General features: G+C 43.4%; 1 protein-coding gene across 1 annotated transcript; it reads right to left on the bottom strand.

The window, feature by feature from the left end:
- Nucleotides 1-281: 281 nt before the first annotated feature.
- On the bottom strand, nt 282-8,939 carry DLEU7 (deleted in lymphocytic leukemia 7). The gene is made up of 2 exons (XM_024208574.3): nt 8,457-8,939; nt 282-1,121 (listed from the first exon to the last, which is right to left on the bottom strand). The coding sequence occupies exons 1-2, from the start codon at nt 8,937-8,939 to the stop codon at nt 915-917; spliced, it is 690 nt and encodes a 229-aa protein (XP_024064342.2). The 3' UTR covers nt 282-914.
- Nucleotides 8,940-19,207: the final 10,268 nt, after the last annotated feature.

Below are 19,207 nucleotides of genomic sequence, written 5' to 3'. Positions count from 1 at the left end.
TTGAGCTGAATTTCTCCCTGTCACATGCAGCTGCAGAAAAAACCTCAGACTATGGAAACTCCTGGTTTGGCAGTATATGAGCAGAGTTGTATGCCTGTGTGCTGTACAGTTACTAGAGCTGGGTGAGTTTTGCAAAGCAATTTCCACAAATATATGTTTAAATCTTTGAATACATTTGCTTTGGCCACACTTTGTGCCCCTTCTGTCTGCTTTCCATTAGCATTTATGTGCTTGACTACTGAGGGCTTTTATTTACCGGTATTTATTTTTAACAGTGATCCTATTGGGCCTAAAAATTTCCCCCCTTTTTCCTTTTCTGAATTGGCAACCCTTCAGATCAGTTGTTTCAGATCAGGGTAGTAAAGTACTCTAGAGAGCGTCTCCCTTTTAAAGCTATATTTAAATACTGTGCACACAACATACCTCTCAGATGTGTTGTCCTGGTGATAAAGTTACATTCTTATGTACAGCGCTTTCTGTCTCTGAAGTATCAAACTAGCACAAAGAATGATTTGAAAACATGTTTTCACTAACAGTGATGTAGGTTAATAGAATTCCAAAGGTCCAGTCCTCTTCTCCACCATTCTTTTTACCAATGTCCCAATTTTAGGGTCCAGCTCTATAGTCCTGGTTCATGTGGGGCACAATTCTGCAAGGTGCAGATCAACTCCTGGAGGTGCCCTCAATTCCCATTCATACCAGTTTGGCCAGGAAGACAAAGGGTGCTCAACAGTTTGCAGGATTGGGATCTTGATTATGAAGTCCTTACTCACGTGAAGTTAATGGGATCACTCGTGTGAGCGGAGGCTTCAGATTCAACCTTTTAAATTACACATCATTTTGGAGGCAATTGAGAGGTAGGGTTGTACTATCACCTCTTACACATATTAGTCACTCTTGTCTGTGTGACTGTTTCACATCTCTGGGAGGTTTTGTAGGATTTGTCTCAGTGAAGCTTGGGCTATGGCATACAAATCGGAGGGGAAAACTGCAAGTGAATGAATCAGTTTCTCAACGATGGTCCTCAAACACTGGTGTGCTGCATGTAAGTCTCTGTCAAATTGCTGCCCCTCCAACTGTAAAGCCATATGACTGCAGATGTTTCTAAACTCAATGCTATCCTAAAAGCCAAACCAAAAAGAAATGAGTGACAAGTAATGCTTTAGCCATGCACAGCACATCTTTCTAGACAGAAACCTTCGGCATGAACTTTCATTTCTGATCTTTACATATTGCTGTAAAGTGTCGTGACGTGTAACCTTGTGTCAGTTTCACCTACCTGCTTTTAAATGTCACCAGTCTCCACTGAACTTTAGCAGCTTCATTTTAAAAATTATCTTTCAATTAATCATAATTTTAGTAGTTTAATTTGTGATAACTGTCTCTGGACTGATTTTGATATTCCTGCACACCAAAAAGGCCCTCTGGCTTCCCTGAAAACTTGCTCTGCAAGCATAATCCACGCTAGGACCTGTGTCCACTAGGGAAATGCATTGTGTTGAACAACATGCTAATTAACCAGTTCTAACCAAGTGACTTTGCATCTAGTGTAGACCATGCCAACCATGTTTTAAAAGTTAGATGGACATGGTTAACCCTAGGGTGATGCTCACTAATGCTTTTTAAACAATTTATTCTTGTCTATACTTGGTGCAAAGTAGTGTTTAACATCATGTGTGTTAATATATTCGTTTTGTTACATAATGCATGTTCCAGATGAACCTTAGGAGAATGTTGGTCTTTGTCCCCCTATAGTAGCTGCTCCACATAAGAGGCTTATGAGTCTGCTACTTCTTCTAGTTAATATACTTGGTCCTTTCTCTGAAATGGTAAAGGCTTGTGCTTTTAGCTCTCGGAGAACTGAGTTTAGACTCTGTTGTCAGCTGTCGTTCTTAAAGGAATGCAGGTTCAAGCCCCTCATGGGCCAAAGCTCCATTATTTCAAATAAAGCCCTGTTAAAACTGCACAAATGTGTTTAATCTAGGCAGTACCTGCTACATTATGGTAACATTAAAGGTGATCTGCAAACAAAATATCAAAAAGGAGTTAACACTGAAATATGTGCTGAATGGCCTCACTAAGCGGGCAGGGGTGAGCAATCGGCACAAAAATAAAGCAAAACTAACCAGTTTGGTTTTAGACTCCCTAGAAGTCCTCTGGCATTTATTGCAAGTCTGCTGCAGGTGCGGAGATTCCATCATTGGGGAATGTCCCCAACACTGGAAAACTGGGGAGCACTAAGGCATGACCCTAGGTAAGTAGCAATTTTTTTTCCTTTTAAAAAAATATTTTGATTGTTCCTTTGAAGGTCACCTTTCGAATCCTGATCTATAAAGCTCCCTTTAGTAGAATTCAGAAATTTCCTAGATATAAAATCCATAGTGCAATTTATTTTACCTCTTAATATATTTGAATAAGTAAACAAGCTAGTAATGCCAGCTTTTCCAGGTGTCCAGCACATGGGAACTTTAGGATACAGGACAGAAAATGAAAATTTTCATTCTCTCCTTTCAAAAAGGAACAACAAAAAACACCTGGATATTAACTAACTGAAGTAAATAGAAAAGTGTGCTTACTAAAAAAGCCCTTCTGTATTAGGACTCCACTGTTCTAAACCTGTGAACTGAAGTGATCGAGAGCAATAGCTCAAGTGGTTCATAGTTTCCATTAAAATACTAACACAATAAATATTTGCAGTGATTTCATTTGAAGTGTTTTCAATTTCAGCGCAGGAGCATATCCTTCCTGCAGCTTTTGTTTGTCAAGACCCATATGTTTAGACAGATGAGTTAATATCCCACATGGCACTGACAGAGCTACACCAGAATAAGAACTGCATGGCCCACTAGTTCTAAATCTCTTAAAATTAGGACTTAAAATATTTAACCAGTCTTTGACTGCTTTAGATATTTGTCACCTGACATTGAGCTGAATCAGTAGGACATTTCTTCTTGAACAGCTTTTATTTTTGAGCACTATTATAAATATATTAACTAGTGTTAATTACTAGTGTAATTTAGTTTATGATGATGCTTAACAAGACACCATTAAAGAGAATAAGGCCTGTTTACTTCTGTCATTTTTTACTCTTAACTGTTAAATAGATAAATCAAGTAGATCTTTATGGTTTGCAGTCAGGAAAATTGTTTTTTTTCTTAAGCATGCTCACAAGTGCATGGTCTAGTGGATTTGTTATGAAGTTGGAATATAGAAGATTTTAAGTTCCAGTCTGCTCTTTTGCTGACTCAGTGGCTGTGTCCACATCAGGCATTTTTACCAAGAATTTTCCACAATGACTATTCCCAGTTCAGCTCCATTGGTAGCAGCAATGATGGGAAAGCTAGTGCAGACAACGTTGCTGGCATTCATTAGCATTTTAACCACCATGTTGTTTATATCTGCTGTAAGCAGCGTTAGACAACATGGTGGCTGAAAGGCCTGCAACCACCAAGTGCCTTGTCTATAATACTGCTTCCATCACTGCTGGTACCATTGGTGGAACTGAAGCAATGGTGGAAATTTTTGGCCAAATTCTAGTGTGGACCAGTATTGATCTGAGATAGGGCATATAGGTGCTACCATAATACAAATTATAATACATCATAATGCCTGGTCTTGAAAAGAACCACAACTGAAGTAAAGTTTTTTAAATGTAATTATAAGATGGTTTGGCCCCATTTAAATGGGCAAGTCCAGTCAATATTAGTAAATGGCTGGGGAGCCACTGTGCTTTAAACACAGTAAAATATTTAGGGAAGATAGTGCTTTAAGCTCCTTGCCTTAATTTACTGATCTATAAAATGGACATAAGTAAGCATTATTGCATAGAGATGTTAAGAGAATTAGCTAATGTTTGTAAAGCATTTTGAAAATATAAGCATTATAGACGTGCTAAATATTATTTCTCAGAAAATTAAACACGTTAGTTTTCTTGGGGTTTTCCCCCCTTCCTCTCTTCCCTCTCCCACCTTTGAAAAGAGTTTATTTCACATTTGTAAAAGGTGCCACAATGACAACACTAAATATTTGAGTCCTCCCTCCTCAGAAGAGGTATAATGCAAGCTTCCCTGCCAATAAGCCTCAACTTCTTCCGAAGGAACGTCTGTAGGGGTGGTCGTCTTAAAGTCCCTCCAACCATAGTGTTTCAAAACATTTATATTTAGGAAGACTTTTATGTATTGTTTCTGATGAGTCATCTCTCACAAAAAAATAATACAACTATTAATAATTTCTTGTAAAGTCACTCTGTGAAAAAATTAAAACCAGTTATCCTATGGTTTGCTACCATATAGCCTCTTTCTAACAAAGCAGGCACAAATGCAGAGTACAGAGCAATCATCAGGGTGAAGAGATTGTTAATGTCATGTAGCCATGAGTACCTATTTTCTCACTGAATTCATAGTGATTCTGGGGACAGTTCCAAAAATGATCTCCATGCTGTTAGAAATAAAACCAAAAATTGTTTATTTGTCAACATTTTAAATATACCCAAACAACTTAAAATGATGCTTATAGTTTGTACTTTAGAGCAACCTCTCCATGGTCAATTTTCATATTAATTACTGTAAGAATGAAAATTCATTGCTAGAAGATACAGGAATTATGTTATAACCTCATTAGCTACCCCAAAAAAAGTGTGTGCGTGAGCACTTAATTGGTTTAATGTGTGGTGGCAGGTAAAGATTCTGTTGCTGTTTTATAAGAATTCTGATGAAGGTCAATTTTCTGGTTGCCATCACCACTAAACCACTCTTCATGAATCAGCGTATCATCTACTCTAGAGCCAGTTGTTTTGTGGGAAAAGAGAACCTTCCCTTTGGGTCAGAAATCAGCTTTCAGAAAATAGGATTTTATTAAGTGTAATTACAAATACTTCATTGCAACAACTATCAGTTCTATAGCGCTTTGGAAAAAATGGTGAAAATCATGTGAGAAAAGAGCACGGTGCTTGTGTTGCTGGCACTACACCCTGGCCATTTTCTGAGTAGCTAATGTGTTGGCATTACAGTATTTTTCAAAGATTATCATAGCTAAAGAGGACTAGCTGGGATACAGAGCCTAGCTCTTCTAGTCCTCCAGTTTGAATCTAGTCTAGGTCAGTAGTTTCTGATGTCACATCTTTTGGTTGCTGAATGAGCATATGGCTTCAGTTCTGTTCCCTATATATTGCTCTCAATATAGCAGAAAAACAAAAATCAACAAACAGTGGCACTGTTGCTGACAGTCTGAGCAGAGAGACTAGGGATGCAGACCCTGATTCTACAAAGAGGTCCCCCTGGGCACACCCTTACTCCTGCACAGAGTCCCACTTCTTTCCTGGTGTATATTAACATAGTTCCATTGATTTCAATGCAGCTATGCCAGTTTACACCAGTTGAGGATCTAACACGGTGAGGCAACAAATAGGCATAAAGGTCCACCCAGATGGATCTATTCCTTTATGATCATGGAGACCCTCTCACACCTAGCGACAGAACACTAGTGGAGAGGCCTGGGGAACTCGCATTGTCAGGCAGGTCTCACTATCCAGAACTGTCCGTCTGCCACCTTTCACAAGCACTATTTTTTTTTAAATACCAAAACTGTTTTGAAACTGTGATAGTTATTTTAACTTCCTAGTATAATTTATATTCCATTTCCAGCTGGCTAAGATCCAGTTTAGTCCAATCCAATCTTGTTATACATTTCTGAGTTAGTAACACTTCAGTGACCCCTCAGTTACTCCAGCTCAGGAGGCAGGATGTTATCAAAGAGCAGTGGTAATGAAGTCTGCACCTGCCCATAGCACAGGGAAGCTGCACACTCCCATTTCAGGAATCTTTTCATTTTATGTTTTCTTTTCAAATACGCACAAAGTGCTGCCCAAAATACAAAATCTCTCGCTTTTAGTACTGTACTGACTGATCTGTTCATCCTGGAAGTGCATAATTATGGTAGAGAAACATATATTAGCGTGGATGTCTGAAATCCAAAGTCACTAGTATATTGTTTGTGGATGATGCTGCCGGTCAAGTGACCTGTCAAACTTAAAGGAAGGTCCATCAGAATTCTCACAGGAGCTTAACTTTCCATCATAAATTAACACTGAGCCACTTCTCTCAGGCTTCCCACACCAATATTGTCTGATGCATCCTGGGAGCTAGAAAAAGCATTGCTTTCAGGTCTATGGTAGTCTCTGGAGTATGCACGTTTTACTATGTTATAATGCTGGTTGTTTGGATCTTTTTTCACAAGCCACATGTAGCTACATTTTTGGGCCACTTTTATAGCAACCTGTGACTTTTTTTTTTTTCAACTGACACCACCAATAAGAATATAAATAAGACCATTTCTGGACTGTCTGGAGCAGCCCCACAGAGCAACTGTAGCAAGTAATGAATGTATTTGCGGTGTGACTGAGACCAAGTTGGCCATTTAGCACTTAAGAGCATTTCTGTGCTCTGAGGATGGTTGTGTTTTGGCTGTAGAAAGTGTGACTGAATGGACAGCTGCTATTTTTATTCTGTTTGAGAGGTTATGTCCATGTCATCTGAGAACTGCAGCTAAAAGTTCAGTTGTAAGAGGCTTTTTCCATCTAAATTTCCCGGCAGGGTGAACATGTAAACTGAATCCTTGGAATCCAACTGTTTTAAAACTAAAACCTGCAGCAATGAAATTACTCACAGCTAAAAGACCTAATTAAATTACTCCGATTTTATGGAAACACACCGCAGAATTTATTTAACCTAGTCATAGAAACTGACCCAGGAAAATCCCAGTGTTCAGTTGGTCCTGATAATGGGCATTCCCTGAAGAAAAGATCTAACCTGACTTCAAGTAGAATAGTAATATGAGAATCCAAAGTTAGTGTTATTCCCAGTGGCATCTAAAAGATGCATTCACCCACACAGATATTAAAGCTCTTCTGGGAAAGAATAGAAAGAAAATAAAGCCTTATTTGAGGTGGATGTATTCTATCTGGTTAGTATTTGTGCTAATGAAGAATATTATTTATTTTTACATATTAGCAATGACGGTGTCATATTGGAAAGTCAATATTACAACATTCCAATAAACAATTGTACATTTGTTTTTCACTAGCATAGGAATGCTAGGTCTACCCGTTTCAGCTGATTTTTTTTTTTTAAATCTTGACTCTTTCCACTTCACACAAGGCTTTTCCCTCTTTGATTCCTTACCCCCCACAAGTGAATTTATTTCTGGTGAAAAGTCTTAGATTAATACACCTGGAGACTGAAATAATCTAGACCAAAATTTTCAAAGGTAGCCTGTGATTTTTTTTTTTTTTTTTTGGTGCCTCAGTTGTTGAGTGCCCAACTTGTGAGATACCTTGGTTTTGATTTTCAGAAGTATTGACCAGCTACAACTTCAGTTGAAGTCAGGGGGAGCATGGGTGCTCAGCACCTCTGAAAAAATCAGGTCTGTGACATGTCTCAGACTGGACACCCAAATACTCAGGCACCTAAAATCAGAAGCAACTTCTGAAAAGGTTGACCTTGGTTTTTCACTGAACAGATATGGCTCCAGCTTCTCCCACACTGCCCTGCCAATGCCAATCTGCACCTGGAGGGTCTGCCTGCTAAGGTGAAAGGGTAGAGACATCCGTATATTGGTTCAATTTACAGCCTCTCTGTTAGGAAGATCAACAAGAATGCGAACTGGGGTGAAATGTGCTTTTTGTGATGTGTACATCTGTTGTGAAAAATTAGACAGAGACTACAATTCATTTTACATAATAAGTCATCCTAAGGTAATGACTTTTGGTCACAATCAAGCTGGACCAAATTTGAACCCAGAGACCAACAGGTGATGGACTCTGTATCACACACAAATGAATTACCCAGTCCCCTATGCATGGCTTTTTCTTGAATGTCAAAGGGCCACAAGAATTTTTCTTGTGATAATATGCACCACCCTTTTACCAGCAAAATGAGGACCTCTTCTTACATATGTTCACTAAATCTCAGCTATAGATATAACTTGTCATTCTGGAATCATATGCGATGGTTCTCTTATTCTATGAAAATCGACATTTCACTTACAAGTCACTCTTTGTCTCTTCATATTTGTTGACTGGGCTCTTCAGGTACCATAACAGCATATGGGAGTTTGAGGCTTTATGTGGAAAATGTAAATATCTCCTAAAAAAATTCTACGCTTCCTAATTTATGGTTTAAAGCATCACTAACCCCAACTACAACAAAAGAGCATTTGTATCCAGTACCCCCGCGGTGCTAGCACAAAGGATTGTCATTGACTTTATAATTATTTTGTAAACTCTGTACAATCCTAAAATGATTTGGAGTAATTACTTCATTGCAAATTAACGTAAATAAAACTGCTCCAGTCAGTCTGACAGAATCCAGCATATACAAGGATGCCCCAAACAGTGCAATTAACTGCCCATTTGCAGAAGGAAGCCCAGGACAAGAGTCCTTTGATCTCTCACTACTTACTTTTAGGTGAATAGGAAAAGGATGTTCCTGAAACAGAGGGAGCAGGAGAGTCTGTTCCACGCTGACAAGCTGGGATGTTGAATCTACTATTCGGGACAGCATGCTGTGCACAGCAATCTGTGCAAGTGTTCGGGGCCTGGCTGGGCCCAGCTGTCTTGAATCCTTTGGCCCGGGCTCACCTGGGTTAGAAAGAGCCTGGGATCCACATTCTTCTTCCTCCTCAGAGGTTTTGCTTGCTGCTCTTCTGCCTTCCTCCTGCTCCTGAGCCTGACTAGACCTGGCTGCATCCAGGCCCTGTCCCATGTCATGCAGAGCCGGGCCATACATACCTGTGCTGAGCGGTGGAGAGGCCTGATCCAATTTGTAGTGGGGATGGCAGGCTCTGGCATCCTCACCTTGCTGCTGGTGGTGCAAGAGCTGCAGGGTTTGGAGAGCAACCAGCTGGTGGTTTAGAGAGACAAATAAAGGTACTGATCTGGCCATCAGCTCTCTTGCCTCTGTTCCCCTCCACGGGATGGAGTGTTTTTAAACCTTGTTTGGCCTTTTTCCCTCCCCCTCTTTTCCCATCCCTTCTTTTCTTATCTCTTCCCCCAGTGGGTGGCCACCTGCCCCTCCCCTTCAGCCTGGGGTCAATAGCTGTGGTTCATTTCAGCACTTGTTAAAAAGATCAGTCCTTCATTGTATTTCTTGGACCCAAGCTCCATGGAGCTTCTCATGTGTACATTTTCAGACAGGCAGCTGGTTTCTTCTCCTTTCTGGAGAACGACCTGCATATGCACTGTATTTTGTGTGGGTGCCTAAATTTGTAACACGTTTCTTTTAATACGTTTGCACTAGTTGGTATAAATCCTTATATGGTTTCTCCTGGGATGAGATCTATTAACTCTCTCTCATTTGTGGGGTGAGGGAGGGAAGGGAGACTTATTCTGAACTCGTGTGTAAGCAATTTTTAAAGTCTCTCTCCCTTTGAAGAAGAAGGATTTTACAATGTGTTTGTTTCAGTGAGTAATTTTAAAATGAGAGTAGGGCCAGAAGCAAAACCTTACATCCAAACACCTCCAAACTTCGGGGATGTTAAGAGCTCGGTCTGAATTCTCCATCTCAGGCTCAACTCTATGTATTAACAGGCTCACAGTAGTTTAAAATTGCTTTCATTCATGTTGCCCCCATCTGACAACTAGAAGGCACATAAACATAGTTGTAATGGTCCCGCGCTCTCCCGCTCAGAGGGAGGCCACTCAGGCTGGTCCTGTCTGGCCAGGACCAGAGTCTGCAAGACAGCCAAGAGCCCACAATAGGGCTGGGCGATTACACTGTCAGGCTTTAGCCTGGGTTTGGGTAGCTCAAGTAGTCAGCTCTTAAACAGAGTCTATCCAGGCTGGCTGTGGCCTGGGCAGAGCTCAAGCAGCCAGCAAGCAAAACAGTCTACAGGTGAGCTGGGGCCTGGGCTTGAGTAGGCTCAGGTTGCCAGCAAACAAAACAGTCTCTAAGGGCTGGCTTTGGCCTGGGCGGAGCTCACCCAGCCAGCAAACAAAACAGTCTAAGGGTGACTGGTAAGGGAAGCTCCTCTTCAGAGCTAGAGCCTCCTTGCACAGTGTAGGGAGTCAGGGGAACGCAGGCCCACCCTACTCCACCGCATCCCACTCCAGGGCCCTGGCAGGGGCAGGATTGGCTGTCCCTGCGTCAGCGGGGATCCAGCCGCAACACGCCGACTGAGCCACACCTGGCTCTGCAGCCGGCTGCTCCGGGCCACTTCCTGCCACCCCAGGGTTCGGTACCTCTAGCCTCCAGGCCTCTTCCGGTTCCTTGGGGTAGACGGCAGCAGGGACTCCGAACCAGTCCTTGTCAGCATCTGTGGATTGGGCACTGCCCGGTAAGGGTTCCTCTCGGGGACACAGCCAAACCAGCAGAGCATCCTTCTCCACGGGCTTTCCCCTAACTGTGCTGCAGGGCCGGCCTTTTATACTTCCAGTGAGGGGGGCGGGGTGATCTAGACTCCGCCCTCCAAGGGGAGTGTAATGGTCCCTCGCTACAATAGTGTAAACAAGACTTCTGGATTGACACTGGTTTTCCAAGAGAAACGAAGTGCCTGCTTCTAGGAAAGGGGACACTTGTGGTGAGATGGATCATCAATCAATTATTTTTTTTGTATATTAAAGCTGAAATTGTTGTTGGTAACGTTAAAATGTTTATTTCTCTGCTTTTGTTATTATTTTATTATGAACTCCAAGGTGCATCAAATAATCTAAACCTGTAAGCTTGACAGTGCTCTTTTTGGAGCGAGGAAAAAACCCTATTCAAGCAGGAAAGTAGTTGGAAATAGGAAGAGTGAAAGAGTCCCACCTGAAATAACTCCAAAAAAAAGGCATTTCTGGCTTTGGAAAGTGAGCCAGAAGGATCCTATATGTTTTTGTATATGGTCCCCAGGAGACTTAAAACTGTAAGATTTGATGCTAAACCTATTTCTGTGCTGTGAAAACAGGGACAGCTGTACAAATATTTGCTGTTTTTAATTAAACCTAACATTGCTACTTCCTTGATTTAAGTTAGGGCAAAGGACTGGCAATTTTATGCTTTGATAGATCAGGAAAAACAGTTGTGGGTGTTGTGTTTTAGAAAAATGTTATAAAACAAGAAATCCGAGGGGAAACGCCTCAAAGGCTATCATAGTGCAATCCTTCTGCTTTCTCTGTCAAATCATTTTTTCCCCTTATCCATTCAGCAAATGTTTCTACTGGAATTCTGTTATTTTTTCCTTGAAAATCTTATATCTAAACTTTTCATTTGGTCCCAAATTAAACTTTAGCTCATGTTCTCTTGTTTTCATATTCTTAATAAATGTAAAGAGGTTTGCTTTGATTGGGGATTCAGTTCTGAATTCTAATGCCCTACTGAGGTCAGCTGGCTCAATGCCTCACCGTGCTTCCACTGGGGAATTATTGCTCCTCACTGCCCCGTACTCCAGGCTGTGCTTTAATGTCACAATCTGATCCAAAATCATAATCCAGGAAATGGACTTGAGATGAGAAGGAGAGAAGTTGCTTTTATTTTATTTTTTTAGGGCAAGGAGGCAGATTTTGTAAAAATGGAAATCCAAGCGTATATATAACATGAAATGGCCAGTCTAGAAAGAATTTGTGTATGGACTGAAATTATGCTAGAACTGAAACTGTCCTTCTCTGAAGCTTCTGAATTTATTTCAGAGAACTCTGCTCAACCTTTTGAGAGGTTTATGATTAATCAATAGATACGTTGTAATGAGAGATTTTTGCTTTCAGCTGTTTTGAAAAACCCTGCAGCACTCTGATAAGAAGCTTGCAGAAAAACCTCAGAAGGGGTTTAAATATCGTGAAATTACATTTCTTTTAATTGGACATAAAAAGAGTGGTGACAGTATCAGGACCCTTTAGTTTGCATGAATAGTAATTAGTTTTAAGATTAATTTCTACTTAATTAGAGCCTTAATGTTAGTTTAAATTTAGAAAATCCAACATGGCTGACCAAGATGGTGGCTATAGGGATGATGTAGTACTGGAGAATGACTCAGCAAAGTCTTAGAATCCAAGATGGCATCAGGGAAGGAGCACTTCTAGAGTGACAGCATGCTAATTACAGGCAAGCACATGTGAGTACATGTGACATTATGCTAATAAAAGGGGAGGATCTAGACAGAAAGAGAAAATATGCTAATATCTGGAAGCTGATTGGTTGAACCAGGTTAATACATTATGTTAATTAGCTGACCTTGCGAGAGCATGTAGCATATAAGGCCGACAGCCAGCAGGCTGAACTTGTAGTGGGTTTGGGGGTCGGTGGAGAACAGTAGCTGCAACTCACCTGCTAAGAAAAGACCCTATCTGGAAAACATCTACCTGAGAAGAAGAAGCAGCAGCAGCAGCAGTAGAACCCTGAGATTACCCTGGCAATGGCTACTATAGCAACCCAGCCAACGAAGAAGGCAACAGCTTTTAGGACAGCACAGGCTTCTGTATCTGTCACCAGAGGGCAGCTTTCACCTCAGGAGCTTCTCCGAGATCGAGCGGCCACCTCAACTAGCCATAAGACAGAGCAGAAGGACCCTTAGACATAACAGAGGGGATCTAAGAAGGAGTGTAAGTCTGATTTTCTATCTATTGTTAAGGAATGTGTGGGTTTCACTTGTAAATAAGGCTGGATGCCAGTGGTCTGAGTGAGATCTCCCCTACCCATTCTGTGACCAGCCTGATCAGCCCTCACAGGATGTGAATGTAAATATTAATGTAAACAGGTAGTGTTAGGTATTAAGTGTTTGTTATATGTTAATGTCAATGTGAATGTGAAGTAAATATTTTATTCTTAATCTGTACATGTGGTAATGATTTCTCATATGCGTATATAGAGGCCGTGCATATTACATTGTATTAAGTACGAGATTAATTGTAACATTAAGTTTAAAAGCCTTTGTGTATGCGGGACCACAATGTGCTTGTTATATTGAAACCACTGTATTTCTTATGTGTTAAATATATTCTATGTAGTCTGTGTCTTTTATTTTGCTGTGGCGCTTTAATTCTTTAATGTAACTCTATTGCATTTTACTATGTTCTATGTATCCTTGTTTGCTTCATTCACTACATTATAACCACTTATTTCCTTTAAATAAATCATTTTTTTGTTTTCAAAGAATTTACTGTTTGTGTGTCCATTCTTGATCGGAAGGATGTATCCGTGTCCTTTCAGGGGTTAGCAAGACTAGCTTGCTCTGGGGAGCCCTCTGCGGGTCAGAGACAAGCCCCCTGGTAATACTCTGGCAATTCCTGTAGGGCGGACCACAGCCTTGTTTACCCTTTTTGTTAAATTAGACAAATTTGTAGGTAATTTGATTAGCGTCTAAATTTGAGGGTAACAAGATCAGCAAAGCAGGGTGGGCCAGTGGATGATGCACTGGGCTGGGATTCAGGAGACTTGGGTTTTGCTCCTAGCTCTGTCAGCCATGCTGCATGACCTTGAACAAGTCACTTCACCTCTTGGTGACCGCTTCCACCCTTCGTCTAGTTAGATTTGTAAGCCTCACTTGAAGTTTGCCAGCTCCTGGAACTCTGGCCTGAGCCTCTCGGGGGTCGTACTCCCTACAATAATACAACTTCAACAATAATGGCAACCTGAGCCCTCTGCCACCACACCATTTCCCAGCATGAATGGAGACAGAATGGACTAAACTTCTATTAAGGCTGTAGGGAGGCTTCTGTGATGTGCACAAGCAGTTTGCTGGGCCAATGTGAACCAGGGCTGCTCAGCCCCTCAGTGGGAGGGGACAGGCTAAGTTTTGGAGCTAGCGTTCTGTTTCTTTTCAGTAGTGATCCAGTGTTGGACAGCTCAGTCCAGCTGCCCCTTATCTATCACCTCCTGCAATTCTACAGCTTTGTGATTGGCCCCACATAGGGGCTGCTGCAGTTCCTAGGGAGACTCGGGCTGCAGGCAGGCTGGTCTAGGCCAGGCGCTTTGAGAGCAGCCAGGCAGGGGTGCAAAGCCACTGCTTCATTGGCCATAGAAGGAGGAGAGGATGGAGAGGAAAGTCCCAGCGGGTCCAGTCTGTTCAGGGAAGGGAGGAGGGAGGTTTCTGCCAGTCAGGGTCTGTATGGGGTAAGCGGGAGGGAGGAAAAGTCCTGGCTGGCCCTGGTTTCTCTGGGGGAAAGAGGGAGGGAGAAGTCCTAAAAATGTGAAGGGGGAGAAACACACACACACACACACACACACACACACACCCTTAGGAAAATTCTGGTTGTGCCCCTGTGGGCAGGCATCTGGTACCTGCTCACGAAAGGGATGTGCAAGGGGGAGGGGATGACTGTGAATTGGGGGTATCCCTATCTCCCCATCTCTTTCAGGCACCCAGCACACACACCCTGCCTCCAGCAGGCACCCATTACCCTTGTGCCCCCTGCATCTTCCTAGACACATAGCACACGCAGCCCCTTGCAGCCCCACCTTTTGCAGGCATCTACCCCCTCAGCTCCCTGCATCTCCCAGCCTGCCTCCCATACTCGATCTCTTCAGGCATTGATCATACACGGCCTTTTATCGAGGCCCTGACGCGCGCGCACACATACTTTTTCTTGCTTTCTGATCACTGGTTTTGAAAAAGTCTTGCACAGACTTTGAATTGGAGGAGGTTTGGTGGAGGATGGTTTGGTGCAAACTAGCCTGTTACTTGAGTGCTGAGAGCACAAGTGTGTTACTGGGACTGGTTATGAAGCACTCACCCTGTCCCTCCAGAAAGAGGGGAGAGACTGCATGTGGCTCTTCCTCACTTGTGTCTCCTTGTGGGGTGAGATGGGTGGTGTATTGAGACTTACTTTCACTTTGCAGTGACTGTGTGTTCGTCCATCCCTCCTTCTCACCCCTTATCCTTATGTCTGCCTGTAGTGTCCATTCACTCGTCTGGGTGGACAGGTTTCTCTCCACATCTGTGTCTCTTTCTGCCTTCTTAGCTCCTTCAAGGTACAAAAGATCCTCAAGAACGTCTTAATTTTTTCTAAAATGTTTTAAAATTTTAGATTAAACTGTTTAAAAAAGAATCAGATTTTTCTACCAACTTAAGTTTTATATATTTGCCAACTTTTTGTTTTGGCTTAACCCAATTTGGCAGCAGTACCAAGTGAGAATGCTGTTTCTGAGCTGAGAGAGAAGCAGAACTGCCTAGGAGGTCTCTGATTAACTCCCTCTCCGTGCAAACAGAGTCTTTGAACTGCAGTAGGAGCTAGTGCATGGCCAGACAGTTCCTGCCCTGCAGAGAGCAGCATTCAGAGCTGCAGAGATCCATGAGCCGGCCAAGGCCTCCACAGGATACCAAACAGAGAGCCAGGAAAGGACCTACCCCCACCCTGGGGCAAAGACACTGTTGGAGGACTCGTTTTGTTTTGTTTAAGCTGGCCTCCATTCACAGCATTGCAGCACTTGTCTCCAGACTCATCCTCCGGGTACCATTGGCCTGGGAAGGTAGCAGGGAGAGAGCTGGGGGTTGGGAAGAGCTGTTAGTGCTGGGAGATAGGGAACTGGTTGATGTGTTAGTACTTATTAGTTAACCCTAACCCTGTCCTTTGCCAGATTGTATTTACCAGTTCCCAATAAAGCCCCTTGCTGTTCTAGTGTTTTAGGTGGGTCATTTCTTTGCTGCGGTTTGTGTGGATGTACTTTGTTTCTTGTGTAGTGGGTTTTAGACTCATTGCCAGCACTGTAGCATTATTCATTTCCCCAAGGAACATCAGCCCTTCTGACCTGGGCACAATGAGGCATCACCTTGGGTGGAGACACCAGGCATCACTAGAAAGCACACAGGAGAACCAGGACCCAGCCTATCTAAGAGGAGGGAAGCTGCTCCCAGTAGCAAACTATAAACACATAGGAAGAGACAGTCTCGAACTCAAAGGGTTTACAAGCTGTAGCCCTTCCCGTGAGAGCCACATCTCAGGGGAGGGGCTACCGTTTGTAATTCCTTTGAGTCTGAGTTTCTTTTCCTATGTGTTTACACAGAGCTTAGCATAATGGGGCCTCGCTCTTGTTTGAAACCTCTAAGTGCCACCACAGAAACAAACCACCCACCCACACCTAAGAGAACATTATTAAGGCTGCAACGCCAAGCACTTTGAAGTTAGGAAAGACCAGAACGAAGGAGGCCTGTGGTACCTTAGTTCAGCCCCCTTCGGTATATGCATTAGGATACAGTCTTTAATTAGGAGATCACATGTATATGGGACCCTTGGGCCTCAGTCAGTGTTCCGAATGGATGGTGCTCATTTAGTGAGCAACTACTTAATATTATGATTTCTCTTCTTTGTTCACTGTATGGCCTTAGGCCTTATTTATTGCACACTATTCAAACCCTGCTCTGAAGACAGGATTATTAATTTCCTCTTGAGCTTTTCTATGGCACTCATCACCATCAGAATGCTTCACAAATATTAATGAATGTGTCTTCACCAAGCCCTGTGGGAGAGGGGGTGGTATCTATTTTACAGGTGGGGAACTGAGCCCTGAGAGATTAAGTTACAAGGTATCCACTAATTTTGGATGCTCAACATGAGATACCTAGGTCCCGATTTTTCAGAGTATTTAGCATTATATAGCACTTTATATATTCAAGCACAGCTCCCAAAGACTTCGTCTGCAGTGGTTAGTGCTTAGCATTTCTGCAGATCAGGCCCTAGGGTTTCAAGTCAAGTGCACAGCAGATGAGGAACTCCCAGTTAGTGACCACCTGTGAAAGGTTTTGTTTAAGTGACTTACCCAGCATCACACTTTGTGGCAGAGACAGGGATAGAATCCAGTTCTCCAGGGCACCACTCAACTGCCTTAACCATAAGGCCATCCTTTCTCTTCCTGCAGTCCCCTGCCTCATTCACCACACACCTTCCAATTTCTGCTAGAAATGAAGCAGGTGGTCCTACAGACAACGGCCTCCTTCACTACACCAGCATGATGCATCCCCAGAGCAGGTCCAGAGTAACTGATAGCAATAGTAGCTGGTCATCTTCTATGAGAACCATAAGACACATGGTTTGCCATTGGGTTTCACTGTGATTTGCTGACTGCTAAGGAATGGTGAGACTAAGGCACCTTGGCTCCATTCCAGGCTCTGGAAGGAGTGTTCTTGGCACAGAATCTTCTGCCCATTCCTCCCAAGCTTCTTGCTCTCTTCTACCTCATCCCCTCCAACATGTCCCTGTCCCAGCCCTTGCTCTTCCCCACTCTTGGCTCCACATCCCAGTCTCTTTGCCCAGCCAGTCTCAGTTTCCTCCCTTCTGCCCAGCTAGTCTAAGAGGCCATCCCTTGGTTCCATGTCTAATCTGTCTGTCTCCTCCACTGGCTCCCTCCTTAGTCTCCTTCTTGGGCTCCTTATACAATCTCAATCTTCCTCTCCTAACTCCTTCTTGGCTCCTTGCCTCAGTTTCCTCCCTCCCCAGATCCTTGCCAAAGTCTCTTTGCCCAGCCAGTCCCAGTTCTCCCCCTGCACCCTAGTTCCTTCTCAGCTCTGTCTTCCCTCCTGCTGGTTCTTAGTCTCAATTTCCTTGTCCAGCCACTCTCCCTTCCTCCCTCAGCTCTTAGACTGATGTCAGGGTTCCCCCATCCTTTCCTCTACTGCTCCAGTCCCATTCCTCCTTGACTTTCAGCCCATCTCCTTGTTCAGCCAGTCCCAGCCTCCCAATCCCAACCTTCCTTCCTCCACCCATCCCCCAGTGTCCTTGCCCAGCCAGTCTCAGTTTCTCTCCCCCCACCAGGGGAGGCGAGATGTACGGGCCCGTGGTGCCTGTGCTCCAGCAATATTCAGAGCATGGGGGCCCAGCTCCACCAAAGTTCGGGGCCGAGTCTCTCCCCCGGCCCTGCCTGTCTCCCCCGCACACCTCCCCCAGTGTCCCTGCCTGTGCCCTGGGCAGTGGACGGCTGACCCCAGCAGCTCTGTGCTGCGGCGCCCGGGATCAACTGCCACTGCAGGGTCCTAGCGCCCACCACCACTAGTGCCAAGGCAGGCTGACCCTTTTCTGGCGGGACTCTGCACAGTCCCCTCCCCCACCCTGCCCACAGTCACTACTTCTGCCCCACACTGGGCAAGGGGCAGCCCCACCCCCAGTCAGGCTACAGCTGTTCCCTCCCTCTCAAAACTGAAACCATGGCAAAACGTCTGTTATCTCCATTTGACAGGGTTGTGGTCTGTAGCCATAAATCCAAAGTTTCTCTTTTTGTAGACACTGGTCCACATGCTTAGCAACAATATGTGAAAAGGTAAAAATTAATGCAAAAGCTCTAAACAGTCATCCCCCCACCCTCATCCAGGAGACAAGAGAGGGTGTGAATTGGGTAAGGAGAAAGGCCAAAAAAAAATTGTGGGGAGAACAAAGCATTTGGTTTAACCCACAATGATTGGGGGGGAGGTGTTGAATGTCGGGGTGTTTTTAAACTTATTTTAAATAAAGCTAACTAAATTTCAGAACAAAACGTTTCAAATCCAAATTCAAATGTTTCATTTAGAAAATGTCAAAACAAAATATTTAGACTTTGTCAAACTTTTTTTTTTGTTGTTGACTGGAACTCTTTGCCAAATTCAGAAATAATTATGGTTGATCTGAAGCTGCATGTTTCAGGGAATAAACTATTCATCCAAAAATTTTTCACCCAGCTCTACTCAGGAGGCCTGATCCAAACCCCATGAAAGTCAGTGAGTTTTTCCATTGACTTCAGTAGGCTTTAGATCAGGCCGAGGGATTCCCTCTCCAGCCTCACAGCAGGACCCGTAGCCATTCTCCTGCCTCTCCTGTTGCACCCTGTAACTTTGCAGAAGAGAAGGAGCTGGTCTGCAGAGGGAGTTAGCACTGTCTCAGATAACAGTAACTCTCCATAACTTTTTCTGCTGACTACCACAGTGGCAGAGAGGAATGAGCCACTTCAGGCTTCTCTCATGCCCCTTTCCTTGATACCTTTTCCAAACAGCCCATGGGTTGCATGGGTGTCTTGAAGAGGAAGGAATGGTGGCTATGTCAAGTAGGGAACCTCCCTTCTGTATGATGCTACTGAGGCTATAGCACAGGTTTGCTCCCTCCCACCCTGCCCAGCAAGGAGGAGGAGGGGGGCAGTATATATGTCATTATCTGCAAGGGTTTCCTTGTTCCATTATTGAAAAATAGATGCCATTTACTGTATTTGCATATAACAAATGGGTCTCCAAATGCCCTTTCTGTTTGATCTAAGAAATAATTTCTAGCTCTTTCCCTACAAGT

The sequence above is a fragment of the Terrapene carolina genome, unplaced genomic scaffold (assembly GCF_002925995.2).
Source record: "Terrapene carolina triunguis isolate 2854851 unplaced genomic scaffold, T_m_triunguis-2.0 Scaffold139, whole genome shotgun sequence".
Lineage (NCBI taxonomy): Eukaryota > Metazoa > Chordata > Testudines > Emydidae > Terrapene > Terrapene triunguis.
The sequence above is the reverse complement of the archived record's forward strand: the minus strand, read 5'-3'. Positions and strand labels throughout refer to the sequence as shown.

Excerpts from the sequence above, each read along its gene's own strand:
- DLEU7 (XM_024208574.3), bottom strand. The coding sequence starts at position 8,939 with ATGGCCAGATCAGTACCTTTATTTGTCTCTCTAAACCACCAGCTGGTT. Across the intron at positions 1,122-8,456 it reads CTTTTCCTATTCACCTAAAA|GATAGCATTGAGTTTAGAAA; the intron begins GTAAGTAGTGAG and ends TTTGGCTTTTAG.